The sequence below is a fragment of the Dicentrarchus labrax genome, unplaced genomic scaffold, assembly GCF_905237075.1.
Source record: "Dicentrarchus labrax unplaced genomic scaffold, dlabrax2021, whole genome shotgun sequence".
Classification (NCBI taxonomy): domain Eukaryota; kingdom Metazoa; phylum Chordata; class Actinopteri; family Moronidae; genus Dicentrarchus; species Dicentrarchus labrax.
The window spans coordinates 7616215-7643177 of NW_026136713.1; the positions used below are offsets into that span (position 1 = coordinate 7616215).

Below are 26963 nucleotides of genomic sequence, written 5' to 3' on the forward strand. Positions count from 1 at the left end.
ATTCACTGAAACATCACTCAACACTATTTACACATTGATTCTACTGAACAGTGTTTATTCACAAGGTAACATTTAGATTTAGCACACTGGAAACCCTTTAAATGGTCACTGACTCAACTGTCCCTTATGAGCATCCAGTGTAAAACTCTTTTGTGTGTATAAGGTAATTACAATACTAGTCAATGTTCATTATAGAGAAATTGTAATACCACACACACACACACACACACACACACAACAAACTGTCCAACAGTCATTCAGGCACATTTAAAGTTTAAACATTTAAAGAGAGGGCAGAGTTACTGCATGTGTTCTGTGCTCACACTGTATATCCTGTCATACTACAGGAAAGACAATAATAACCAAAGTCAAACACACAGAGGGTGGATTCCCAAATGTGTTCACTTGTCTGAACCTACACTGTCTCACCTACACTGCTGTCCTACCAGGGATTGTAGGCAACAACAATTAACACCAATTTTCCATTCCTAACAACTATTAATTGACTCTGATGGAGGAAAAAAGTTAAAAGATGCAACAAAATCATAAGTTAGGATAAAACATCCACAGTGCTAAAAGAATACGACTGAATTTACAGACGGTTACTATCATCCATTGTTCTATTATTTTATAAAAGAGAGAAGGGAAGCACCTTTCCTTATCACTTAGAGATTTCCATCAAGTTGTGTAGCTGCCACTTTGATATTTGTGGGTCAGTTGCCTCATTTAGGAATCACCCTAATCAAAGACTTCTTACTAAAAAAAATGAAATAAGGGAAGGGATGAAGGAGATAAGAAACAAGGCAAAGTAAGGGCCTTTTGGCACAGTAAATGTCCTACTTCATCAGATAAACTGTGTGCATCTGCTATTGATGAGCTGGCTTCATCAAAACGGATGCAAGCAAAGGCTTGTTACAAAGTTTTAAAATGGCACTATCTGACTCTAATTGGTATTTGTGCAGGTATTTGCTTCTAACAGTTCTGATGGTTTCATCAAGTAAAGAAAACACAAGACTGTACAATGCTACTACATTTGCAGTCAGTCAAACTCTGTCCGCTGGCACAGAGTCACACACTGAAAAGGCTGTCGTACACATAACATTTGAATTAAAATTCAAAACAACTTTCCCCTTATTTGTTTGGGTTCATGTAGCAAAACTAGCAGAGACATTTTTGTACATCTCCTGAATCTTCTAACAATCAATCAAGATCATTCATAATTTTTTCATAATCATAAAAATATATGAATAATGATAAAGATAGAAAACAGACAATAGCATAAAATCAGTTTTAAATTAAAACTTTGAGTAAATCAATCAGTCTTAGAGTCCTGTGGAGACAACGGTCAAACATAAAGTGTGTCAGTTTAACAAATGAGGGTCGATATCACTGCCACACCGCTGGTGTTTACTCTGTGTGTGTGTGTGTGTGTGTGTGTGTGTGTGTGTGTGTGTGTGTGTGTGTGTGTGTGTGTGAGTTATTGTATTTCTGTACTTATGGGGTTTAAATATCCTTAGTAGAACAGAGAGGCAGGAAACACTGGGCCTGATGCAGGAGGCGATATACAAATGCTCTCTTATTTTTGTTAGTACCCATTGATTTCTGGGATTCACCATTGCTATCTTACTTTTGCTCTTCTCTTAGGTAAAAGAACATTTTATGAGAAAAATCACCAGTCCACACTACTGTCCCACACAAGGAAACACGTTTTAAATTAAAGTAACATTAAAACATTTAAATGTAATAATATTAGATCACATATTTTAAGTAAGTAATTATAGTGATTATTACATTTGTGGGCTAAGATTTACTATTGGTCCAATCATCCCTATTAAAACCATAAAAACTCTTATATGATGTTGTGTTCATTCATCTTCTGAATGGCTTACATAGGCACTTTAGTTATCCAGGCCTTACGCAGAGAGATCGCACAGATCTATTGTACGAGGCGGATGAATGGCTGCTTTTAGATTTTGTGCAATACTCCAAAGCCTTTTTAAAAAAAGGGGCCACCAGTGAAGCCACCTGTTAAGAGGGCCTTAACCCACTGTTCCACACTGTTCACTGTTTATCTGCCAATCTACAATATAGACTGTTATGGAATAATTAAAACTAAATAATCAAATATTTGTCTGTGGCCTGATGTGTATAAATAAGAAAAACAATTTGTCATATTTAATTTAGGTGTGTAGTATAAAGTATGAGTGTAAGTAAAGTCTGGGTAGGCATTAGGGTGGTTTGGATAGTGTTTAAATAAAAGGAAAAAAAAAAAAAAATAATAATAATAATTTACAATAATAAATACAATTAAAATTTTGCTCTTGACCTTGATTTCAGAGCTACAATGATTAGTCAATTCATTGGTTATTAAGAGTCATTTTTAAAAGAACAATTAAAAAAGTTCTCTGCTTCCAACAACTCTCAAATGTGAATATTTTCTGCTTCCTTTAACCTTTTCTGATAGTAAACAGAATATTTTTCGAGTTTTGAACAGATGGTCGGACAAAACCAGACATTTTAAAATGTCACCTTGAGATAACTATTTTTCAGCAGGTTTAAAGGTAGAATTAGAGTAGTGATACTAGCTGAATGCTTATGTGTGTATAAGTACAGAAATATAATAATGTGTCTGTTTGTATGTTAGCTAAGAGGTGGTGGAGGTGGTGGCGGTGGTTGTGGTGGCAGGGAGGACTCTATGTCCGCCTTGCTGCGTTTGGCCGGCAGTGTGTGGTCATGAGCTTTGCGAATGTGTCGGTACAGGTCGCCTGATTGTGTGTAGCTCCGGTAGCAGTAGCGACACTCATAAGGACGTTCACGTGTGTGCACGATGGCGTGGCGCCTTAGTGTGTATGTACATGAGAATGTCTTTCCACACACTCCACACGTGGGGACATCCTCCACAAAGTTCCCCATAGAGTCCTGGAAGTCCTGGAAGTAGGCAGGAGGGTCTGAATGCTGCTGAGCTGTGGATGGAGGCATGAGGGAGGCGGCGAAGGAGGAAGTGTCCTGGGAGGAAGGGCCAGGTCCGGAGGAGGAAGAGGAGGGAGAGAGAGGAAAGGAGTAGTCATTTGAATGGGAGGTCATTTGTAAGAGGCCCTGTTGGTGGGAGGAGAGAAACTGGGGGCTGTTCAGCTCCTCTTCTGGGATGTCATCTTCAAACTCATCGTCTACTTCCATCACTGGTTCTCTCTCTACGCTCTCCTCTTTCTCCTCCTCTAACTCTTCATCAGATATAACAATGGCCTCCACTTTGACTTTCACATTCTCTCTGTCACTGTCTTCTGTCCTCACTCTGCCCATAAGAGGGTGAGATCTTTCATTTCTAGTGGCATGTGAAGCTCTCGTATCCCCCTCAGCTACCTTAATGGTTTGGGTCTGAGCAGATTGGATGTCCAAGCTTTGGCGTTGGAGTGACACAGCGCTCTGGATTCGAATCTGGGAAAGCGCACGCTGCGGGGGTGGGTGTGTTGCGTTTGTTTCCAAGTGTGAGGTTAGTGCCGATGCTTGGATTAACATGATCATCTGTTGTCCTCCGCCTGATATACTTCTGGGGTCAGTCTCTGAGGGTTTCCTAACAGAGTCTTCACTGGCCAGTCGGGGTACCTCGTGATGGGGGCCGGGGGAGAGGCTGGACTCTGACTGGGAAAGAGCAGCCACTGAGCGACCACTAGCCTGGGTCACTGGCACCAGGGAGGAAGAAGAGGAGGAGGGCTGCTGATTACTGTTGTGGCTGGAGAAAGACAGAAATAAAGGAAGATCTACTGTAAACAACCTTTTAGTAACAACAAATCATAAAAAGCGTCAGTACACGGAGGAACAAAATGCCAAGACAAGCAGTCAAACATTCTTCATCCAAAGATTGATTTAAAATAATTTGCAGTTTCTTTGCTTTCTTCCTACAGCAGTGCTTTATAATACTGGATCTAGAGGAGTTCTCACTCCAGTATTTAATTCACTGGATTAATTAAAGAATAGGAACACCCATCTGGTTATTAATCAATTAAGTTTCTAGAAAAATAACTTCTTCTGGATATATATTGATATTGTGATATAGAATTTTACTTACATCTAGTCCTACTGTACCTCTGATATTGATATAGTAATAGATCTCAAATAGATGTCAAATTTCAGCTTTTGAATAACTAACCGTGATTAAAACTGTGTTAAAATAAAACCAAGACAATGCTGCAATTACAGGGAACACTGATCATCAGTTTAATATTTAAAGCTGTTGTTTTATGGGTGTTATTATTTTTATTTTTTATGTCAAAAACAGTCTAGAAATTCACAACAGACATGTACCTGTATGTCTCAGTGGTGCTGCAAGGGCTGCAGAGTGCCGACCCCTCACCCTGACCTCCAGTGCACAACCTGGTGTAACATCCCGGGGCAGGCGGACTGACGATGAGGCCCTGCACCAGCTGTCCACCTGGGGGTAGTGGAGGGGCGTCCATGCCTGGCTGCGTGGTATCAGCGAGGTCGGGGCTCAGAGGAGTCTGAAGTCGTGCCTCGGTTGACCCCCCACCAGTCCTCCGCTCAGACTTCACAGACTCCAACTGACTCCTCTGTGCTGTTATGGTTACTGATGAGAGCGGCGCTGCCATGGCGACAGGATTCAAGTGATCTCCTGCCATGGCCACCTCAGGGTCAGCTCCACCATCACTACCACCCTCCCTCCCTGTCTCTGTTGCCTTCCTCGCACCAGCGCTCTCTTCAGAGCGAGTGCTGTCTGCCTCAGCCAGAGGCCCTCGTCTCTGCAGTCGTCTCTTGCATACTCTCACCACCTCGTTCATGTGCAGAAAGCTTGCAGCCGCCAATATGTCTTCCACGGGTGGAGACTCATCCAACTGCAGCACGCCTTCATAGACAAAGTCCAAGAGTAAGCCAAATGCAGCAGCAGTGACAATGTCGCTGTCGAGTGTGACAGAGCTGCTGGTGCTGTTTCCACCACTGACCCCCGGAAAGTCTGAGTAGAACATGTGGAAGAAAGGCGAACAGGAGGCCAAAACAGCCCTGTGAGCCAGGAAACGGGATGAGCCCACCAGGACGGTGCAGTCACAGAGGAAGCCCCGCTGGCGCTGGGAGCGCAGAGCTGACAGCAGCTGCTGGGAATGCTGCGGGAACTCCATTACCTGAGCAACAGAGAAGATAAAAAATGAGAGGAAGCGAGGGCATAAAGAGACAATGCTGCTGTCAGTGAAATAAATCAGTACAGACAGCTCTGTAATCGGCTGCATTAAGTATCCTGAAAATAATTTCTTTAGTAGCTCTCTTATGCTTTCTTTGGAAAATAATGGCTTACACAAATTCAGCATTCTGTCATCTCTCTTGGTTGGTTTACTACTAAAGTCATAAAACCTCTTAGAAAAAAGAAGAAATTGTCTCACTATCTAAACTGAAGAGTGTGGATTATCACAATTTCTGCAATTAAAGGGCACATTTGAGCCCCTTTATCACGTTTTCTTGAACCCCGGTCCATCACAGAGAGCTTTATCATGTTTTATCTAACACAGGAGCATAAAACAGCACTTTTGCTGAGTTTGCTCGAACATGGGAGCACATCAGATATTGACGTAACGTTAAGTAAGGAAAAACGTCGTAAAATAGCAACAAACATCAACACGTAACAAACAAAACGAAAACATTTAACTTAGGACTCAGACTGAAAAATAAAGTGGGAGTTAGTTGAGAATCATCCGTTAACGTGTCTAACGTTACGTTTCCATGGTGACCGGATTCTTCAGCCCAAGTGGCAGCCCTGTCTATGAGCACCATGTTAATGTATAACTGAGTGACTAACGTTATCTACAAAGACAAACGATGGCACACAGGTGAGAAAGAAGCGTGGCAAACAGCACTGTATGTAAGAAGATCCCAACTGACCCGCATGAAGAGGTTATCTAGCAAGAAGCTCCAGCCCAACTATGCTAGCATTAGTTAGCTAAGTTAGCTCACCCTCTGTAGCAGCTCCCCGGGCGCGGGCTCCGGTAACCGCAGTTTGGTTTCCAAGTTACCGTCAAATAGCCGGTCCCAATTCTGAGTTGAGATACCTCATATTTTTCGCGTATTTGAAAGATATCTTCTTACCCAGCTGCTGTTTGGGTGATGTTTTCCTCCAGGCTTCCAGGACAAAATGCAGTTTTTCCTCTGTGGTGTCAGCCCACCTCCCCGCCACAGTGCCACCTGCAGGCGGACGACTGCAACAGAGAGGAAGTGGAAACCGGCACCGGTTTGTTGACAGCACTGTTTGACCACAAGAATATCATTTCGCTGAATTAAAATCAGTACAATTCATGGCACAATGCAGTGACAGAGGAGGGAGAGGGGGGAGAAGAGGAAGGAGAGGAAATCGTGGTGCGGAGGTGAGAGATTATACTCCTATAAACTGGGATTATGACCTATTTCTTTAATAGTTCAGAGACTGATTTCAGACTCATAATGACAGAAGTATTTTGGGCTTTCAAGCCTTATTGACTATCAGGGCTGGCAGTATGTAAGTAAGTGTTAGGTAGGTTGAGGTCAACGTCCTATACTTAAACCAGGGCTATAATTAGAGCTGAATTTGATGTGTGTGTGTGTGTGTGTGTGTGTGTGTGTGTGTGTGTGTGATACCAGGACAGAGATGTCCGCCTGTCTAAATCCATGTCTTATGCACTTCGCCATGGCGCCAACCAGATGGGTCTTGACATGGGTACAGGTGAGCTTAACACAAATGTCTCTTTACTGATACTGTCTCAATTTCTGAGGACATATTTGATAGCGAGTAAGGATCTTAATTTAAAACATTTCAGCAGATCATAATTGTCACCTTTGTTTTGGGGTTAATTTTTGTTCTCAGTCTGGTTCAAATAGACAAGAGTGAATGAAGTGCTGTCTATAGGCAGTAGAGGATAGTAATTAAATACATTTACTCAAGTACTGTGCTTAAATACAGTTTTGAGGTGCTTAGCTTGAGTATTTCAATTTTCTACTACTTTATACTTCTACTCCACTACGTGTGGTACTTTTTACTCCATTACATTTATGTGATCATTTTAGTTACTAGTTATCAATCAAGACGATCGTTTTTGTGGGGGAAATTCACAATTAAAAACGACCCCCACCTTTACCAGCTGCAACATTAAAGTGATGTAGACATGAATGTATCAGTAGTTTTAAACCAGTAATAAACATTACACTGACTGCAGGACATTTACTTTTTACAGAGTATTTCTATGCTGTGGTATTACTACTTTTACAAATATGACAGGTATACAACTATATTAAAGTTGTGTATTAGGCTGCTTCATTTTAGTAGTCCTGTTTTCTTTCTCTCAACAACATTTTAACAAATCTACATTGACCATGAGACATGATTTTTCTGTGTAATTCAAAATACCAACATCTCTATTCTCAGTTTCACAAAATACTTGCAGTCTGTAAATGTACTCCAGTGCAGGGATGAGAGGTAAGTGCACGATAAATAACAACTCTTATCCACATAGATGGTTTCCTGTTTGTGGAGGAACTTCTGGCTCACCCGCAGTTCCACTCATATTCACTGGAAGACGTGAAGAGAGTCGTGGCCACAAATGACAAGCAGCGCTTTAAGCTTTGCACCCACCTGGAGGATGGCCGCCTGCAAATTCGAGCCAGTCAGGGCCACTCAGTACAGGTGAATCCCAGATGATGTGACTGTATTGCTGAAAAGACACATGTGGAAACCTACGAGTGGCACTGACAAAGGGATATTTGATTTTGATCCAGCATGTCAGGATGTATTACTCCCCTTGGTAGATAAACCAAATAGCAACACAGAGAATGCAGAGATGCCCAGTCTGTGTCATCTCTATGTGTGTTGGAGAGTATGAGTGAACAAAGGCCAGTTTTCTAGAAATAATACAAGTATATACTACTTATACTGTACATTCACTTTCTTCTGATGAAAAATGAACAACCACTCAAAACAAACTCCATGTTGTTCCACTGAGTGCATACAAATGTAATAAAACAATTTACACCTTCGAAGTATCACTTTAAATCTAATTTTCTGATGACATATGATGTTAGTCCTCTGACAATCAAGAGTCAATAGGAAGTAGCCAGTAGTGAGTCTGGTGCTAAAATTCATCTTCAAATTTGATTATGTTGTTTTTTCCTCTTGAATCAATGACAGATGCATTTGTTACAAACATGAGATATATAAAAATCCTCACTGGCTTTGGATTCTGCCCTCAGTTTTTCTAACTATCTTCCCCTGATAGCAGTTCAATGTCACTACAAGCTTTTCACAGCTAGTTAAGCGACAAAATTGTCATCCCAATCATATTTTCTTTGACAGGCACATTAGTTTGTCTGTGTATAAGATTTTAATCTTACATATTTGAATTCTAATTTGAAATGCTGTTTTAATACTGGTCAATTTGCTGTGATCAGGTAACGGATTTGGGGCTGAAACCGGTCCTGTCTGGTTCTCCAGACTGCCCTGCTGAGGCCATTCATGGCTCCTACCTCCGCAACTGGAGCTCCATCCAGCAGCAGGGCTTGAACCGCATGAAGAGGACACACATCCACCTGGCACCAGGCCTGCTAGGGGAGGATGGCGTCATCAGTGGTAAGCTGTGTGTGTGTGTGTGTGTGTGTGTGTGTGTGTGTGCGCGTGCGTGCGTGCGTGCGTGCGTGCGTGCGTGCGAGACAGAAAGAAGCCAGCTGAACAGTTAGACAAATGTTCGACAGTGTGCTTCATTTTCCCATCAGGCATGAGGAAAGACTGTGATCTAGCTGTGTATATTGATGTCCCCAAAGCTCTCGCTGGTAAGCTTAACCACTAATGAGTGCTACCCAGTAAGCTTAATTCAGTCTATATGTTTTGACAAAAAATTCTTTCTTACATGTGTTTTTTATGTGCATCTGACTGTACAGACGGTATTGAGTTCTTCTGGTCAGAAAATGGCGTGTTGCTAACTGCAGGCAACGCAGAAGGAAAACTTCTCCCTAAATACTTCAGCCGAGCCTTAAGACTGAGGCCTACAAGTAAGAAAAACATAGATTAATTCAATGTGGATTCTTTTTTATAACTTGAATTTAGGGCCAACATTTACTTGTTCACTGAAGTCCCTTTTCTTCTGTGTTTCAGGGAGTATCCTGCCACTGCAGTAACATCAGACGATACTGTTCTCTCATTGGTTGTGCTAGCATCCCATGGTTGGTTGATGCTTATCCTAGTTCCCTTGGTAACACTTGTTGTTTGGCAGGAGCATCTAGCAATACAGGAATACATTCAGAAATCATCTTACATGGGACTAAATTGATAAACTTTTTTGTGTAATTATTGAAAGGATCTGGATGGCTTTATGGAAGCATACTTTATTTTTATATGCCAATTCAACCATCTAATGCTGGCAAATGTCACATTCTTTATTTATGAATATTGGTGCTTTGTTTTCTCTGTTATATTGTTAGAGCTAACTTAACTGTAGCTCACATTAACTGCCAAGATAAGATAAGATGTAACCAAGCACTACATGTAACCAAGCACTATATATATATATATGTAACCAAGCAATAAATATATACTGCATGGTTACAGACACACTGACTGCTGGTAACAAGCATTCAGGCCTTTAAATGGAGGAACCACATATTGTATGTGTGGTTAATCATGTGACCAAGTTGGGAAAAGCAGAGGATGCAGACACTGTGGTTTTACTTAACGGACTGCTTAACAGTTCCTTGTAAGATATGGACACACACACCCACACACACAGCATGTGAGGGGAGATAAATGGTTTGAAGCTTCCTGTGAAGGAAACAACAGAAATTGCCACCATATGCCATGAACATAAGGAGTGAAAACAACAGAATGAAAATGGAATTGTTATATTTATTTGAATAAATGTTTGTTCTTCATATAAGAGATGACATTTCATATTAGCTGGTATATTTTCTACTCATTGTTGATTCTTGGCTGCGATAATGTGGCTGTTGTAATGTGCCATAAATTTCAAACTACAATAAAAGCTGCAAGCAGCGTTGGGCGGGACCTCGCACTCCACGCAACTCGGGGCGTGCTGCAGCCGCGTTGCGTGCCGTCGTAACACGTGCGGACCACAACATGAAAATCTGCTGTTAATCAGCTCAAAATCGCCACGCAGCGCTTACTTCCTGTTGCCAATAGGTGGTGCTATCACTATGTCTGAATACTGTCCTGTACACGTGTTCAAGGCGGGACTGTTATCAAGCATTTGAAGTGTGGAGCCGATTGGACAATGTACACTCAAGGTTTAGCGAATTCGTCACGCCCCCTCAACACAGTCAACACATGTCATCAACAATGTGTTTTGCATTTTATAAGTAAATTTCAGTAGAACATGAAAGTATAAAACGTGATACTTCCTGTTACCAGTGTGTGGCGCTATCACTATGTCTGAATATTGTCATGTAGACGTGTTCAGGGTGGGACTGTTATCAAACACGTGAAGTTTCATTGAGATTGGATCATGTACGCTGAAGTTATGAGGACGTGTTCAGGGTGGGACTGTACACTGAAGATATGAGTTCTATCTGTTTGATGGCCAATCGGTGGAATTCGACACGTCGTCACGGGCACACGGTGAAACATACAGTCACAAATAGCACAACTTTTAATCAGCACCATTTTTTGACTGTACTGACCAATTTTGAAGTAGATCCGATAAATTCCCTAGGAGGAGTTCGTTCAAATACAACGAGAAAAGTTCGCCGAAAGTGAAAATCAAAATCAAAATGGCCGACTTCCTGTGGGGTTTCGGGTATGGGTCCAAGAGGCTTTTTTGTACGTCCTGGCATGTTACACGTGCCTACCGAGTTTCGTACATATCGGTGAAACGTGGCGCCGGGGCTGCTGTTTTTTTTATCCTGTAGGGGGCGTTACAAACATGACAAACACGATTTTTGGTATGTGAGCTTCAGGCACCACTCTACACGTGCCCTGTGAATTTCATATTCATAACTATTACGGCCTCCGCACAGTGATTTATCATGCCAAAAGAGCGCCACCTAGTGGCGTATTTTTTTGGTCCTTTTTTTAGGTTAGCCTCAGGGAGCCATGGGAAAGCATCGTACCAAGTTTCATCTTAATCACACATACCGTTTTAGAGATATAAACTTCTTCATTTTAAAGAGCGCCACCTAGTGGTGATGGTCTGAAATTTTGCACGAGGCTTAAGGAAGACATTGGGAACTATGGACCTAAGTTTGGTGTCAATCGGACATACCAGTGTGGAGAAATGGTCCGCTTCCTTTTTTGACGAAAAATGTACAGGAAGTGTTAATTTTATAGCGTGCTTGTTTTTTAAAATTTCAAAAATGTTTGAATTACTTTTTTTTGCCAGGGTGGTCCCCAGGTGCTAGGTGAAAAACTTTGTACGAATCGGACAAAGCGTGTAGGAGGACCACAAAAAAGTAGTTTAAGGATATTTCGCGCTCTAACGAAAAAAAATTGGAGTGGAAGTGGAAGTGGGCGCGGCCTATATGGGGAGATTCAACTCCATTCACCGAACGCGTGGATACAAGGTTTTTGAATGTGCGACAAACTATGCAGAAGTTATTAGCCTAAACGCATTTTTTATGATAGTAGCGCCACCTAGTGGCGGACACAAAAGGGAAGCATATAATATCCCCATTTTCACCAGGCCTGACAACTTTGCCAAATAAAATTGACAGTCAAAGGGGGCTAAAAATAATAATAATAGGTAAGAAGAAGAAGTCGAGCAAAAACAATAGGGACCTCCAGCGGTCGCTGGCTCGGTCCCTAATAAAAGTGGCAATAAAACTGCAGCTCTGGACAAAGCAAGGCTTTCTTTCCTGAGTGACAGGAAGTCTGGAAACTGTGAGGCAAACAAAAAGAAAAGTTGCTGCTGGCTGATACATCTGTTCATTTTACATGACTTTGTTTGATTGTCAAGCCTGCTGATACTGGACCAGATGTCCATCAGTTTGGCCCAGCAGCAGTCCATCTTGAAGTAAAGGGGAAGTCAGCATGAGGACCACAGGAGTCTTGAACTGTCTGAACAAGTAAAGTCATCCATCCATTGATGTAGTCTATGACAAAGGCTATATAAAAACTTGGATGGACAGACTAGGTAGGCGGGTTGTAACACATTTATACATAAACAGAATATCTTATTTCGACCATTTGTTGTATTGTTCCGATGTTTTTGTGGTTGCCTGGATGTAACATAAAATCCTATTCCAGATGGTTTCCACTGTTGAGACGCACACACAGGAAATCTGGCTGTGAAGGATCCATCTTTTGTGTGTGTTTTAGTCCTAAAGAGCTTCATGGCCACCGGTCAGCTTGTGGAAAAGCTCCTCATTGAGAGTGTCGCTCTTCTCACGACTGCGTGTAGACATGAAAATGTAGCCTCCAATAAACTCATGAACGATTTTGCAGTCAGCCGTCACGCAGCCAAAAGCAATGTTGACGTTGCCTTCGAACTCTATGGCCACCTGGAGGAGTCAGAAAAACACACACAGTATATGAGATTCCTTTAAGATGAAAGATGAATTTTGGGGCTGAAAAAACACCGACAAAATACAATATTGATTTTACATTAAAGGTTCCTTTCTCTGCACTGTTAGAACTGTAACTCTGGGTAGAGTTAGGACAATAACAGTAGGCATTCTTTGTTTAAAAATGGCTAAATTAACTTTTGCTCATTCAGTGCCACATACTCCTGGAAACAAAAGTTCAAGATCTTGCTGACTTCTCTCCCAGACAAAACGTGAATGAAAGCATTGGCGTCACCTGTCGAATGTCCCAGTTGACGTTCCACTGCTTCATGTTATTGTAGCGCCAGGTCTTCACTACATCACCCACGCCCAGGTCAATGCGGATCAGACGGTTGGGAGCAATTCCCATTACCTCGTCTTTTCGACTGCCCTTAAATCTGTAGGGAAAAAAATATCTTCAGCTTCTTTTCTTTCAAAATCTTGCTGAGACAAAAGTTAATCTTTCATCTTTCACTGGCCTGCTGGATCACACTCGGATACCAATTCTGTGTTTTCCACCCATCAATAATCATATTCACAATACTATTACTCTGTTTAATAAAGTTTCCCAAACTAGCACTATACCCACAGTTCATCTGCAGAATTAATTTTTTTCCTATGAGATGGTGACTTCGGGATCATCAAAAGCACAGCTACAATTTGTTGACAACATTTTTAAAATTATCTTAATTTCTGCCTGTAGAAGGATTTTAGATTTTAGTTAGCTTTGTTTTCTTGGCCTTAAATGCCTTTTTAGGGTTATTTTCTTACCACTGCTGGTGATTGCTGGTCTGTTGCCAAAAGACTTTGTGTTTGCATTTGTGTTGTTAATTACTTACTAAAACTTTCCTGGTTTTGCCCCGTTTTCTCACATTTCATGTTGTGATAAAAGGTTCCAAATTGATGCTAGCTGGCATTCAATCAATTTTTCAATTAAACTCAACCTGACAACGACGTATGAGAGTCCAAAATCAGGCAGGGCTTGCCAGATCTGCAGGAAGCGCATCAATGCATCTGTCAATGAGAGTTGAGCCACATTCTGGTATGCGTCCAGGATACGAGGGGTCAGCTGGAGGAGCAGGCACAGAGCAAGAGGTTAGATGTAATCATATTTTTTCTGCCTTGAGCACAAACTGGGCCGGAGTCTCAGTTGTAGAACTGTTCAGAAAAATTATTAAGCTCATTTCAGTGGGCAATTTTGCCCATGGCTAAATGTCATGCACAGTAATATTGGTGTGATCCAATAGTCCTGTGCTCTGCTGTAGCTGGAACATCATATTTACGATCTTTACTTGTACAAATTCCACCTCTCCCATACCTGTTTGGTCTTGTACTTCTTATGGTAGCGTGGCGATACCAGACTGTGAGTATTGATGCTTTCATCGTTGGCAGGTACGTTGCCATGGGAACTGGAGCTGGTCTTTTGCATTGCCAGGAAGGAGCGGATGCTCTGGATCTCGCTCTGGAAACTGCTGTCGGCCAGAGTCTTGCCTTTGGAGCCCAGTCGACACGCAGCCATCCATTGAGCATACTGCTGCTCCTGGAGGACGAGAGACACAGACACAGATGTGAGAGAGAGAGAGAGAGAGAGAGGTTGTGGTCAGAGAGGTGACAAAGTGAGACAAAGACAAAGGTATTTAAAGAGGAAGTAGGGGAAATAATAGGATGTCACATACAGAGATGAGAAGAGATGTATTTATAGTAATGATAGAGGTGTGTGTGGGGGTGTGTGTGTGTGTCCTCACGTTTTCACAGCGCAGATAGACCTCATTCATGCCCTCAGGCGCTGGTATGAGGAGTCTGATAAGGAACTTCTGGGCTGTCACGTTAACGTCTGGAGCCACCTCACATCCTGTGTAAAGGATAAATATCAAAGCAACATCAAATACTGAAATTTGACATTTATGGGCTGGACATAGAAATGAAGGATGGAGGGAAAATATAGAAGAGCATTCATGTGATCAACACTGAGTCAGACTTCCATGACATTTTGAGTCCACGCCTGAGCCCGCTGAGTCATGCTCACAGTTTTTTTTAAATAGTACTGATCTAGGATTACCAGTGATCCCATTATCGTGTCGCACACTGAGAAGAAAACAGACTTGAGAGCAGCATTCTCACTTTTTACCATATATGGAAAGCTCTTTCTTTGTGTTGAAGCATTACATTATATCTAAGCAGTGTGTAAAACAGAAGTGAATAGAGAGGTTGCTGAAGTATGACTGCTACTTCATTGGCCACTAATTTGTACATACATTATTGGCATAATCATAATAACAATATTTACAACATTATATTTAGTACCTTTGAGGTTAATCTGTTGAATGGGCTCCCCGATGCTCTCCTCTTTGCTCTTGAAATAAGAGATGGAGGTATCCTGGAACTTGAACCAGTACTGCTTATATCCCTTTAGAGTCAGCCTCTTTGGCCTGAAACATACAATCACATTGCAAAAGTTTCAACTAATTTGAAAGATTTCTGGATTTTCAGGAAACTGGTACTTTGCTCTGTTTGAACTTCTAGGTTATGCTGATGGAAATGAATCTCACCTGAATATCTTCAGATAGTCGTTGAGTTCTGGTGCCGTCATGTATTCCTGGATGAAAGACAAAAATGTTTTTGCTCTGGACCTTTAAATCTATTGTTTGAAAAATCTTCAGTTCTTAGAGTTTTGTTTTGACATTGTGTTTCAAACAAACTGCAAAATGTGAAAGAGTTACAGTCCTAAAACAGTTATAGTCTATCTCAAAACCATCATAGGTACAGAAGATATTCAGTTTGTCTGACCAGCATCTCCGATGCAGTGCTGGTCTCTCCCTCCATCTTGACCTCCAGGGACTGAAGGGCGGACTCCAGGTCGTCCATAGCTGCACTGGAACTCAGCATCTGGGGCTCTGACTGAGACACCTTACTGATGTGGTACTAAAGGAGTTTGAGTAAAAGAGGAGAGTGACAAGCTATTAACTATGTACTGGATGTTAAAGGAGAAAACAACTCAAATTGTGTGTTATTACTAGCTGTATCATCTGGATACCCCAATCATTTATAAACAGGAGCAGTTCTTTGTGATCAAATTAGAAGTAAAAGGAACCCAAATTAGAGCTAAACTAAGTCTAATCCCAACGTGAGAGACTCCTTTTTATTAAACCTTTATATTTAACCTGTTAAAAAATTGTTCAGTTATTATTAGTCATCATATGTCTTTGACAATATTTGCATATACATATAGTAACATTTAGATTCCTGTAATATATGACATTTAAGAGTTTCATGAGGGAAGTGTCTTCAGCAGCAGTCTTACCTGTAGGGCTCCAAACAGCATCATCTCCTCCTCGGTGCAGTCGATGTCCTCCAGCAGGATGGCCCAACGCGCCTGCTCATACAGCTGGGTCAGACGCACAACATCGTACTGCACGGTCATAGAAAAGAAGAGTCAAATCAAGGCCAAACATACACACATACAGTACTATATATATAAACAGTATACACACACACCTTGGGTTCAATGTCATAGAAGGCATAGAATTTGAAGCGAAGCCAGACTCTGTCATTTTCTTGGATTCCCTGCTGCATAAGACAACGGGATGAGTCCAACCACCTAAAAGGAAAGAGGATAAGTATATGTGTATAAAATGTATATGTAACATACATGTATATATGTTTATTAAAATGCTTTTATTGGGTTTTCACATTGTCAAACAACTTAAAGGCCCCATAATCTCACCGCCCACCCACAAGCAGAAAAAACTACCTGAGAGCTATTGTATAATTGTCTTGATGTACCAACATAATTAATGAAATAAACAAACCACCTAAACAACCACAAACAATAAAAAAAACTGATAAATATATGTTTATATGTAAATTGAACATCTTACATGTGTGCACATATATTTTCCATTTGACTTATTTCTGTTCATGACTGATTATGGTTAGGTTAATCAAAATGTATTACGTTCTAATCCATTATGTATGTGCTTATCCAACAATTATATTAAAGTACACACAATGCAAGAGCAAAGCAAAGAATGGGAAAAAAAATGGAAAAAGACAATTCTTCTGATGAAAATGTGAGTGTGCTCACTACAGCTTCAATGCATATAATAGAGCCTGAAACCATTCAATCAGCTCCAGTTATGATCCAATTATAGGGCAGTGGTAGCCTGTGTCAATGAACATGCATGTAAGCTATAATAGGTTTGACCACTCAGTTAAGAGGGAGCTGCTTTAATAGCTAAATCTAAGTTTAATTAGCTAAACACAATACAGCAGTGAGTGCAGGATAGTGAAAACAGAATTGTTTTTTAAAATAACCAAACTTAAATGATCAAGAGTGTGTCTTTGTTAGTGGTAACAAAAGGAGAAGCACATTTGTTATTAAGGTTTCCTGCAATAAAGTTTGAACTTCGTATTGTTGGACAACAGCAGTAACCACTGAACCAACATTCCCAAGGTACCCAACTATTTCCTGCCAAAATAGCTGTTTTGAAGAATATGACAGAGTTTACAATACTGATATGTGTGAAGGCGTACCTGCCATGGATGTGGGCCTTGTCCACTACGCTGGCTGGGCGGTACTGCTTGGCTATGACCTCGGGGGCGGGGGGAGGCTGGGTGACTGACAGCATCTTGTAGATGGCCTCCATCTGTGTTGAGTCAGCGAAATGAGCCGGCATGCCATTATAGAGACAGGGCCGGGATACTGCGAAAGGAAGTGTAGGAGGGTTACAGTCAAATTTTCACTTTGTAAACAACAGGGAAAAAGTCTGACTAATATATTACTCAATTTCTGCTTTAAAATGCACAGTAGCTGCTTTGGAGTAGAGTCAGATGAAAACTGCTGTATTTTACAAAAACATTAATCTTCTCCACCGGTATCTTTGGATCATTTACAGGTAGATCCTGTAGACTATATGAATGAAGGCTTTTGAGGAGGCAAACCTGACTCTAGAAACAGTGATTATTATTATGATCACATTATAGCATTTTCTGTATTCATGGTACTGTACTTATAGGAAGTCCAAGGTTGTAAAAGCTGGATTTTGACAGATTGACTGGTGAAATTGGGAGCAGGAAATACAATCTGATATTGGCAGTTCTTTCACGTTTCTTGCTCAGGGCCACTAGTTGTGCATGTGGTGTGAATGTAGTGTGATGAGTGTACCCGAGGAGAGGGGCACCTCGGTCAGGTCGTAGATCTCCTCAGCCGAGTCTTTATCTTTCTTCTTCTTTTTCTGCTCTATGGGCCGAAGGAGCGAGAGCTCCTCGGGGTGACGGATATCTGTAGAGGTAACAGAGAAATCAGTCAAAAGTAATTAGGGACTGTGTCTCAGTTATAATAATATGCAGAGAAGGGACAGACTGATCACTACAGGAGCAGCACACTGAACAATGTTGATAACACACTTGACAACTGGCAACATTTCATTAACAACTGTGCATCAAATGGCGCAATGGTATTAAGTCTGACTCCAGAAGTTCAAATTGTGTTCTTGTCACTTAATCAATAAGTTTGCTTTTCAATGGGTAGTAAACCTTGTCTTTAGACTGTTGGATTCTACAGACACAAACTTGAGTTGTGTACTCTCATGTTCATTTAACTGCCTTGTTTTTCCTTCCTGGATTTGTGCAAAACCATAAAAGACACACAATGGGCCGGTTTCACAGACCAGGCCTTAATGTGGACTAGTTAAACTGGAACATTTAAGTAGCTTTAATGAACGTGACTTAAATTTATTCAGAGACTACGGAGTCCTGCAGTAAGTAAGTACGACTGAAGAAGAACACCTGGGTTAAACCTCATTAGATTAAGTATGAGCACAGGTTGTTGGTCTGATGGTGCTCATAAAAACCTGGAATGGAATAGAAAACATCATTACTGGTATTAATCTGGAGCGAAAACAATGGCAGAGGCAAAAATAATTTGTTCATAAAAACTTATGACAGTATGTAAAGGACATTTTTGCCAAATAACAACATTGTGTCAAACCATTATTGAAAGTAAGGCCATACTATTGCTACTGGACAAAAGAAAAATAGTTGATTATATAGTCATTTTGAAAACAAATAAAGATGACCATGCAATATAAAAATAGTCAGAGATTTGAAAAGAATATAAAACTATGACAATCCTACAGGTTGTGTTGGATATAGAGTTGGAAGAGAAAGCTATGATTACATTTTAAATAACTGTCAATGTTATTTGGATATTCATGAGTGTGAGTTTTTCAATCTCCACAAAACTACATTCTAGTGCTGCACACTACTTTAACTTTGTAGGAAGTGTGAATGTGAAAGCAATTGTGTGTGCAAGTCCTTGTTGGTCATTGCCTTGGCACATCTGCTTGACCCTGCTCTTCCACTGGAGGATTTGAGCGATGCTGCTTCAGGCTGTTGTGCAGAGCTGTAGCAATGCCCACCCTGCAGCAAGAAAACTCTAAATTAAGAGTGCATACAGCCTGAACATTGGTGGAAAACCAGGTCTACACTGTTCCTGTACTCATTGAGGGGAATATATCATCCATATATGCAGCCAATCACTGAAGTGTCTCTATATTTATATTTATATTTATACTATATAGTTGGCTTGGAAACTCAGATGAAAGATTACAGATGTTAAAAATATATAAGTAATCAGAACTTGACGAGAAGTGGTTAAAGACCTTCCTCTTTTAGACAAAAATAAAAGTCTTGGCTCAATTATCTCCAACGCTCAAATGATTCAGCTGGCCGTTATACTGAAAACTAGCAAAAATGTCATTGTGCTACCTCCTGCCACCAGTGTTTGGTATCTCACCAGTTTGGGATGTATGTCCACAGACTCTGTGGCGCAACGTTCAAAGCACGTCATTGTGTGCCACTGCTTAACGACAGTAAGACCAGAATGGTTAATACAGTGCACAAATTAAGTGTGCTTTGTCATCAAATGGTTCAGCTAGCTGTTAAACTGAAAACTGTTGTAATGTCACCAGTTTGGATAGGCATTTTATAGACTCTGTGGCACAAAGGTAGGGCGTCTGACTCCAGATCAGAAGGTTGCATGTTCAAGTCATGTCAGGGTCAATACTTCAACTCTTTGAAACACTTCCTTCTGGCAGGCAGCTGCAGTCTATCAGGACCAAAACCTCCCACCGCCTTGACACTTTCTTCCCGTCTGCAGCTGGCCTCATTAACAAAACCCGCGACCCCCACTAACACTGACTGATTAACCCACCCTGTATATAAGCATTAATTCAATTTTTTTTAATTTTTCTGTCCTGTACATTATAAATATCATCCTTGCTGAACCTAGCTTTATCTTTATCTATCTTTATCTATATTTTACAAAGTACTTGATTTTTTTTACATTGTATAGACTCTGTGGCGCAACGGTAGCGCGTCTGACTCCAGATCAGAAGGTTGCGTGTTCAAATCACGTCAGGGTCAACTCTTTGATCATTAAGAAAATAAAAGATGATCTCATCCTTGTAGTGCAGTCACAAACATTGGGCTGTACAGGAATCTGCATGGAGTTTTGTGAACTTGGCTAGATAGAGAAATTTAACTCATGCAGGCTCACAACGACTCCCTTGTAAGGAGGGGAATACTGCTTCCAGCACTGCAGAGAGTGGCAGCTCGACACAACGGCTCCCGCTCACTCTCTCTATTAAACAAGGCTAGAGGTCCTGACAACGTCAACCAGAGGGTCCTGAAGGTATGCGCAGAGCAACTGGGCGAGGTCAAAAACATGTCAAAGGTCAAAAAAAAAAAAAAACATGCTGGAACACTGCGAGTGTTCCAGCATGTTTTTGACCTCGCCCTGAGGTTGAAGAAGGTGCTGAAGATCTGGAAGACTCCCTGCATAGTCCCAGTTCCCAAAAAAGGAAGTTCCAGCGCTCTCAATGACTTCAGGCTTGTGGCTTTAACATTACATGTCATGAAGACCTTTGAGAGACTGGTTCTGCAGCACCTCAAACCCCTGGTGCGTGACTGTCTGGACACGCTGCAGTTTGCGTACCAGACTGACATCAGCGTGGATGATGCCATCATATAGCTGCTTCACAGAGCTTACATCCACCTGGAGAAGCCACAGAGCACTGTAAGGATCATGTTCTTGGACTTCTCCAGTGCCATTGACACCATCCAGCCTCTCCGGCTGGCAGAGAGGCTCTCTGTGATGCAGGTGGACCAGGACCTTCTGGCCTGGATTACAGACTACCTCACTGACAGACCAAAGTATCTCAGGCTGCACAGCTGCTTGTCAGACGTGGTGACAAGCACCACTGGCACACCCCAAGGAACTGTACTGTCACCGTTCCTGTTCACCCTCTACACCTCTGACTTCTGCTTCAACTTGGGAGTGTGCCACCTACAGAAGTTCTCTGAAGACTCCTCCATTGTGGGCTGTAACACAGATGATAGGGAGGAGGAGTACAGAGACCTGATCCAGAACTTCATTGGATGGTGCGACAGAAACCACCTACAGCTCAACACGGGGAAAAGCAAGGAGCTGGTGGTGGACTTCAGGCGCAGCAAGAGGCCCCCCTCCCTAGTTGCAATTAGGGGGGAGATACAATAAACTGGCCTGGACGGACCACACTGAGGTCCTCTGCAGTCCATCAGGACCAAAACCTCCCACCGCCATGACACTTTCTTCCCGTCTGCAGCTGGCCTCATTAACAAAACGCGGACCTTATACAACGCGTGTATAGACTCTGTGGCGCAACGGTAGCGCGTCTGACTCCAGATCAGAAGGTTGCGTGTTCAAATCACGTCAGGGTCAAATCTTTGATCGCAAAGATAATAAAAGACAGAAATGTGGTGTCGGCTCTTGTGGCCATGGACACATTATTGGCCCTTTGTGTGCAAGAAGTAACGGAGGAAGCAAGTAGCGCAGTTCTTCACCTCAAGAGCTCGTGTTCAAGTCACATCAGTGTGTGACTGCTGAATGAGACCAGAAGGGTTAACAGAGTGCACGAAGGAAGCAGATGTCTTTCTTTGTCCTCAAACTTAAATCATTATACTGACCATTATCCTGCCACGCGTGTTTGGTATCTCACCATTAGAGAGGGGAGTTTATAGACTCTGTGGCGCAACGGTAGCGCGTCTGACTCCAGATCAGAAGGTTGCGTGTTCAAATCACGTCAGGGTCAATACTTTGATCATGAAGATAACAAGAGATAACTGTTATGCTCGTAGTGCAGTCACAAACGTAAAGATCGTGTTGTCGAATCCCGTCAGGGAATGGTTACTACGGTGCACAAATCAAACAGATGGTTTGCTTTATCATCGCCCTTTTAGAAGTCAGCTTTATGGACCCTGGCGCAACGGTAGCGAGTGCATATCAGAAGGATGCATGATCAAGTCAGATTCAATAGATAAGGAAAATGACATCACACAGGCCCACGTGGACTCCTGTGGCCACGGACACATTATTGGCCCTTCTTGTGCAAGAAGGAACAAAGGAAACAAGTAGCGCAGTCCTTAACCTCAAGAGCTCGTGTTCAAATCACATCAGTGTGTGACCGCTGAATGAGAATAATACAGTTATCCAGTGCCAGAGCAGCATCCTGTTACCTGTTTAACAAACACCTGCAAGTAAATAACAGCCTGTATTATAGTGATGATCAGAGGGTTACAAAAACTATGATTACATTGTGAATAATATTGAATGGACTGAGGCTGAATTAGTGTGAGGTTTCTCCTCACTAAGAGAGATACCGTGCGCATTTACGCACGAGGCACAGCAGCTTCATTGATTATTTAAATCGCCGACACGATCTAAGCTTAGTTCATGTTATTTGTTGGGTTATTTTACACGGCCAGAAGTTCCTTCACACAGTCCAGTGACATTACTGTGCCCAAGGACACGTTTAAAATGACTGAAAGCATCCTCTCTCAGAGTTATAGTAAATAAAGAACTAACTTCGACAGAAGAGGCACAGGGATCATTTCTACTGGCGGAATGCGTTTATATTATTTGTTCATTATGTGCATGTGTATTTATTGATATTGTGATTGTAAACTCATTATTGACTAACCCAGAATATGATCATGGTGTCTTATGAATATTGGAAAATATTTATTAGGCTAAATGTTTCGGGGAACTGAAATGATGTAACCCGACTCAGGAGTTATCAGCCTCATGTGTCTGAGTGGAAATGACAGGACATGATGTAAAGTATTTATTGCTGACAGACTCTCTTCTGTGTCTGACTGTAATAAGATCATGTTCAACGGCTAAACTGCAGCGTCCAATCAATAACTGATGTCCAATAAAGGGGGCTTCTCTCGTGTATCCTCGATCCTCAGACATCGCTCCTCGGTCCTAGATCCCCGCACCTCGGTGTAAAAATAAGCGCCCTGTGACGTCAGCCCAGATGGTGGACCAGAAACAGCGGGTATCTAGACTCTGTGGCGCAACGGTAGCGCGTCTGACTCCAGATCAGAAGGTTGCGTGTTCAAATCACGTCAGGGTCAAATCTTTGATCGCAAAGATAATAAAAGACAGAAATGTGACATGGAGCTTTGTGCACTTGGCCAGATAAGGAGTTTTACATCATGTCGGCTCTTGTGGCCATGGACACATTATTGGCCCTTTGTGTGCAAGACGTAACGGAGGAGACAAGTAGCGCAGTTCTTCACCTCAAGAGCTCGTGTTCAAGTCACATCAGTGTGTGACTGCTGAATGACACCAGAAGGGTTAACAGAGTGCACGAATGAAGCAGATGTCTTTCTTTGTCCTCAAACTTAAATTATAATACTGACCATTATCCTGCCACGCGTGTTCGGTATCTCACCATTAGATAGGGGAGTTTATAGACTCTGTGGCGCAACGGTAGCGCGTCTGACTCCAGATCAGAAGGTTGCGTGTTCAAATCACGTCAGGGTCAAAACTTTGATCATTAGACAACTAGCAAAAATGTGTGTGCGTGAACACTAAATGAGAATATGACAGTCACAAACTCGGGGCCCATGTGCACCCTCAAGATTAAGAAATGTTCCTCATTTGGAGCCTCATGCTGGCCTTTTCTTTGCCTCACAAAAACAAAAAAAAGGAAGCAAAAGACGGAAACAAAGAAATGAAAGAAGGAAGGAATAAAGGAACATAAGAAAGAAAGAAAGAAAGACTCACTGAGCATTCTGCAGATACCCATCACAGTCTGGAAGACAGGGTTGGAGAAGCAGGCTCGGAGCTTCAGGGTAATGCCGTTGGGCAGACACAGCTTTAGGGGCTTATGTTGGGGCATGAAGACCAGCCTGGCGTCGGCGTGGATACCATATTTCTCCAGAGTCCAGGCCGTCCGCAGCAGCCACCGCTGCTTCTGCTCCCACCACAGTGCATGGTCCGACCAATCACGCTTGATCTCTGCAGAGGACGGACACAAAACACAGTTAACAGCCACTGTTTCATTCACCTATGTGTGAAGACTGTGGTTCTTAACTTTTCACAGTCCAGACATTCACCTCAAGTACTTAAAATTGGCTTTTGAACCACTGGACATAGAAATGATTGTAATAATATGAATAATTAATAATAACACTATCAGTTTACCTCTGCTCCTCCCACCAGTGTTTAGTTTGTTCTCCAATTTTACAGACACTTTTGTGGTGGGAGAGTAATGTTTCTTTCATTTTCAAATGTTGTCAGGGTCAACAGCTTTTCTTATTCACACTCAACTTACCAGTGTGTGAACTGTGCAACATTGTTTTGGTGTAGTTACTGAATAATAAAGTTACTGGTCCTAATAACAGTCTTTTACATTGACGGTTTGGGGATTTTCATGTTCACTATCTCTCACCATATCAGGAGTTTGGTGGACGATTGATACATTTCATCTGAGCAGTAATATGTGTGGAGGCAGCTAGAGTCTACTAAAGAAGAGAAATGTGCCTCCCAGCAATGTGTTGGGCTGATGTTCTGCTAGCTGTTGATGGTTAGTAAATAACATTACCTACAAACCGTAGTCTGGCTGCCTGTTAAACAATAATTTCCTGTTTCTACTTCTACAATCGTTAAATACAGAATATGTGTGGAAGTGGAGGATTTGGAATTGTTGGAAGACACCTTTGATGGAGCTGGACTTCTCCAAGGTAGGTATCAGTGATGTTTCCAGTCAAATGTTTGGTTTGTTTGCCAGAACCAACTGACATTAGGACCAACAGGTAACATCAGTTACATTCTGTAGCACAAAGGTAATGGATCTGACTTCAGATCAGAAGGTTGTGTGTTCAAGTCACATCAGGATCAATAGTATTCTCCCCTCACTCAACTGGACAGGGGCTGAATTACTGGACAGCTGAGTGATTCTACTGCACTGGCAATTAGAAAACAATACTATTGATTAAAACACAAGATGGGTAATCAAACATTTTAAATGTCTCCCTGAAATGCATTGTCAAGTGCTTTTGGCTTGTCTCATAGATATGAAAATCTCTGAACCATGAACACTTTTAAATATATGGACAGTCTTACTGAGTAATCTACACCAGCATTTAATTTAGAAAATGAAGCATTATGTTATCTTGCTATGCTATCTGAATCACTTCAGTTTAATAGTGTTGAGTTTAATAGTTTGTAAAATGTAGGTAAAGAGAAGTTGGTGTTAAGGCACAGGCTGAAGATACTCTGGTTATTGCTTGGCATAAAAAGATATAAATGTACCCTCAGAAATAATTCAAATGAGAGCAGAGGAGTATATATGTTACACTAACTCTTTACAGTAGAGTTACAAAATGCATGCTTTAAAAAATGCATAACCCGTGTATGGCTTATGATGATTTAATAATGCAGTTCACACTATATGTGCCTGTCCATGGATATGATGTAACTATTTTTAGTTTGTGCACTGTGACAGAGACAAAGACGGAGACAAACAGAGGGAGACAGACAGTGACCCACGTGTCTTTTCCACCAGCTTTAGGATGACCCCTCCGACGTGGAGGTCAGAGGCCACACTGAGGGTGACAGGAGGCGCATCAGACCCCAGGTCCTCTACTGTGACTGACAGATCCCACACCGCCATACTGGGAGCGAGAGAGAGAGAGAGAAATGCAGGAGACGAGTCTGACAGAGTAGACAGAGAGCAGAAAAGGAGAAGAGGGCAGAACAGGCACATAAAGAGTGAAAGTATGAAAAAAAATGTAATAATTGTGAGACCTATATATGTCACAAGAGAGAAATTATGCACTTTAATACATGAATAAATTGTTCCTGAAGAAAACATTTAAAGATCATCACATTTCAGAGCAACATTACATGGCTTAAATATGAGACAATTTCAGTTAATCTACATATTAATGTTTTCTGCATTATTTCATATCAGTGCATAAAAATTACATAAAACTTTATAATTAATTTTAAAGAAGGATAAAACTGCTTCAAAAAGTTGAGTTACACATGCTGTAACTGTAATAAAAGACATTTAAAAAAACTGTGACGCTTTTGATAATACAAAGCCTGTTTCAGACAATGACCTGTCAGTCATACGTCAACCAATCAACTGTGAGAAAAAAACACTCATGTTTTGATATCACATGATACTCAGTAACACACACACACACACACACACACACACACACACACTGGATGAGTGAGTTGATTCTGGCAACGTGTCCAGTTTGATTAATAGGCTACTTCCTGCTTCTGACATGAACTATCACCAGGTTAACACACTTCCGCTTTCTGACCCGCCCAAGGTGAGATGTTCATCCAATGCCAATACAGCAACCGCCAGCATGTGTATGAAAGTGTGAGCCCATTTAAATGATATTAAAATGTGTGTCTCCGTCCATGTATCTGTACTTTCAAGGACTAATATCACAGAAAATTATTCAACAATGAATAGATGAGACGCCTGCACCCCTCCTTACCTCTTTTGGAGGCCTCAACTTTCTTTATCTCCTTGTTTCTGAATATATGTTCATGTGTGACCAGTTCAATTCAAGTTGAATTCAAGTTGAATTCATGTTCAATTCAAGTTCATTTCAGTTCAATTGATGTGACTTAATAAATGACCCCCTCACACACACACACACACACACACACACCCTGCCCTAACTCGCTCTATTCTCCGTTCTTTCTCACTTTCTCCCACGCCGTCACACACACACACACACACACACACACACACACACACACACACACATTTTGACAAACAATACCGTTAGTCTCCTCGGTCCAAGGTTTTGAGAAATGAGAACTTGGGGACTCCTGTGCCTCTGTCAGATCTTTGAAGAAGTTTCCTAGGTTTTTCTGAGAAAATATGCAGCAGTTTCGGGCTCTCTCTTGGGCTGGGCAGGTTGTGGTCTGGGTAGCTGTGTCTATGCTGCTTGTGTCACTTCTGTCAAAATAGGCTTGTTCCTTTTTTTTTTCAGTTTCCGCCAGGCGGAAATGTGCTTTGACTGACAGGCTGTGTGAGTGATGCATATGCAATGTATGTGTGTGTGTGTGTGCATGTGCATGCAGCATATGT

General features: G+C 41.7%; 3 protein-coding genes and 6 non-coding genes across 14 annotated transcripts; 7 read left to right on the top strand and 2 right to left on the bottom strand.

Moving 5' to 3' along the window:
* Nucleotides 1–34: 34 nt before the first annotated feature.
* On the bottom strand, nt 35–6168 carry zbtb3 (zinc finger and BTB domain containing 3). 2 transcript variants are annotated; one of them, XM_051421012.1, is made up of 3 exons: nt 6088–6168; nt 4303–5132; nt 35–3730 (listed from the first exon to the last, which is right to left on the bottom strand). In XM_051421012.1, exons 2-3 carry the CDS (start codon nt 5127–5129, stop codon nt 2641–2643), a joined length of 1917 nt encoding a protein of 638 aa, XP_051276972.1. In that variant the 5' UTR covers nt 5130–5132; nt 6088–6168; the 3' UTR covers nt 35–2640. The 2 variants fall into 2 exon arrangements, with proteins under 2 accessions (XP_051276972.1, XP_051276971.1); XM_051421011.1 differs by having other exon boundaries at nt 5956–6091.
* On the top strand, nt 5127–9893 carry trpt1 (tRNA phosphotransferase 1). 4 transcript variants are annotated; one of them, XM_051421019.1, is made up of 8 exons: nt 5127–5831; nt 6120–6229; nt 6616–6697; nt 7485–7654; nt 8416–8593; nt 8716–8793; nt 8902–9012; nt 9116–9893. In XM_051421019.1, exons 2-8 carry the CDS (start codon nt 6134–6136, stop codon nt 9136–9138), a joined length of 738 nt encoding a protein of 245 aa, XP_051276979.1. In that variant the 5' UTR covers nt 5127–5831; nt 6120–6133; the 3' UTR covers nt 9139–9893. The 4 variants fall into 4 exon arrangements, with proteins under 4 accessions (XP_051276979.1, XP_051276980.1, XP_051276981.1 ...); XM_051421020.1 differs by lacking the exon at nt 5127–5831 and having other exon boundaries at nt 6134–6229; nt 8737–8793; XM_051421021.1 differs by lacking the exon at nt 5127–5831 and having other exon boundaries at nt 6137–6362.
* Nucleotides 9843–26841, bottom strand: fermt3b (FERM domain containing kindlin 3b). Of its 2 annotated transcripts, XM_051421008.1 has the most exons (15): nt 26653–26841; nt 25391–25555; nt 23624–23857; nt 17675–17791; nt 17044–17212; nt 16006–16108; nt 15812–15919; nt 15298–15432; nt 15060–15106; nt 14815–14939; nt 14256–14362; nt 13829–14050; nt 13455–13579; nt 12767–12908; nt 9843–12468 (listed from the first exon to the last, which is right to left on the bottom strand). In XM_051421008.1, exons 2-15 carry the CDS (start codon nt 25512–25514, stop codon nt 12289–12291), a joined length of 1938 nt encoding a protein of 645 aa, XP_051276968.1. In that variant the 5' UTR covers nt 25515–25555; nt 26653–26841; the 3' UTR covers nt 9843–12288. The 2 variants fall into 2 exon arrangements, with proteins under 2 accessions (XP_051276968.1, XP_051276969.1); XM_051421009.1 differs by lacking the exons at nt 23624–23857; nt 25391–25555; nt 26653–26841 and having other exon boundaries at nt 17691–17791.
* On the top strand, nt 19501–19572 carry trnaw-cca (transfer RNA tryptophan (anticodon CCA)). The gene has a single exon. It is a non-coding gene; the product is annotated as a tRNA-Trp (tRNA).
* On the top strand, nt 19864–19935 carry trnaw-cca (transfer RNA tryptophan (anticodon CCA)). The gene has a single exon. It is a non-coding gene; the product is annotated as a tRNA-Trp (tRNA).
* trnaw-cca (transfer RNA tryptophan (anticodon CCA)) lies at nt 21200–21271 on the top strand. The gene has a single exon. It is a non-coding gene; the product is annotated as a tRNA-Trp (tRNA).
* On the top strand, nt 21570–21641 carry trnaw-cca (transfer RNA tryptophan (anticodon CCA)). Its single transcript has one exon. It is a non-coding gene; the product is annotated as a tRNA-Trp (tRNA).
* On the top strand, nt 22897–22968 carry trnaw-cca (transfer RNA tryptophan (anticodon CCA)). Its single transcript has one exon. It is a non-coding gene; the product is annotated as a tRNA-Trp (tRNA).
* trnaw-cca (transfer RNA tryptophan (anticodon CCA)) lies at nt 23310–23381 on the top strand. Its single transcript has one exon. It is a non-coding gene; the product is annotated as a tRNA-Trp (tRNA).
* Nucleotides 26842–26963: the final 122 nt, after the last annotated feature.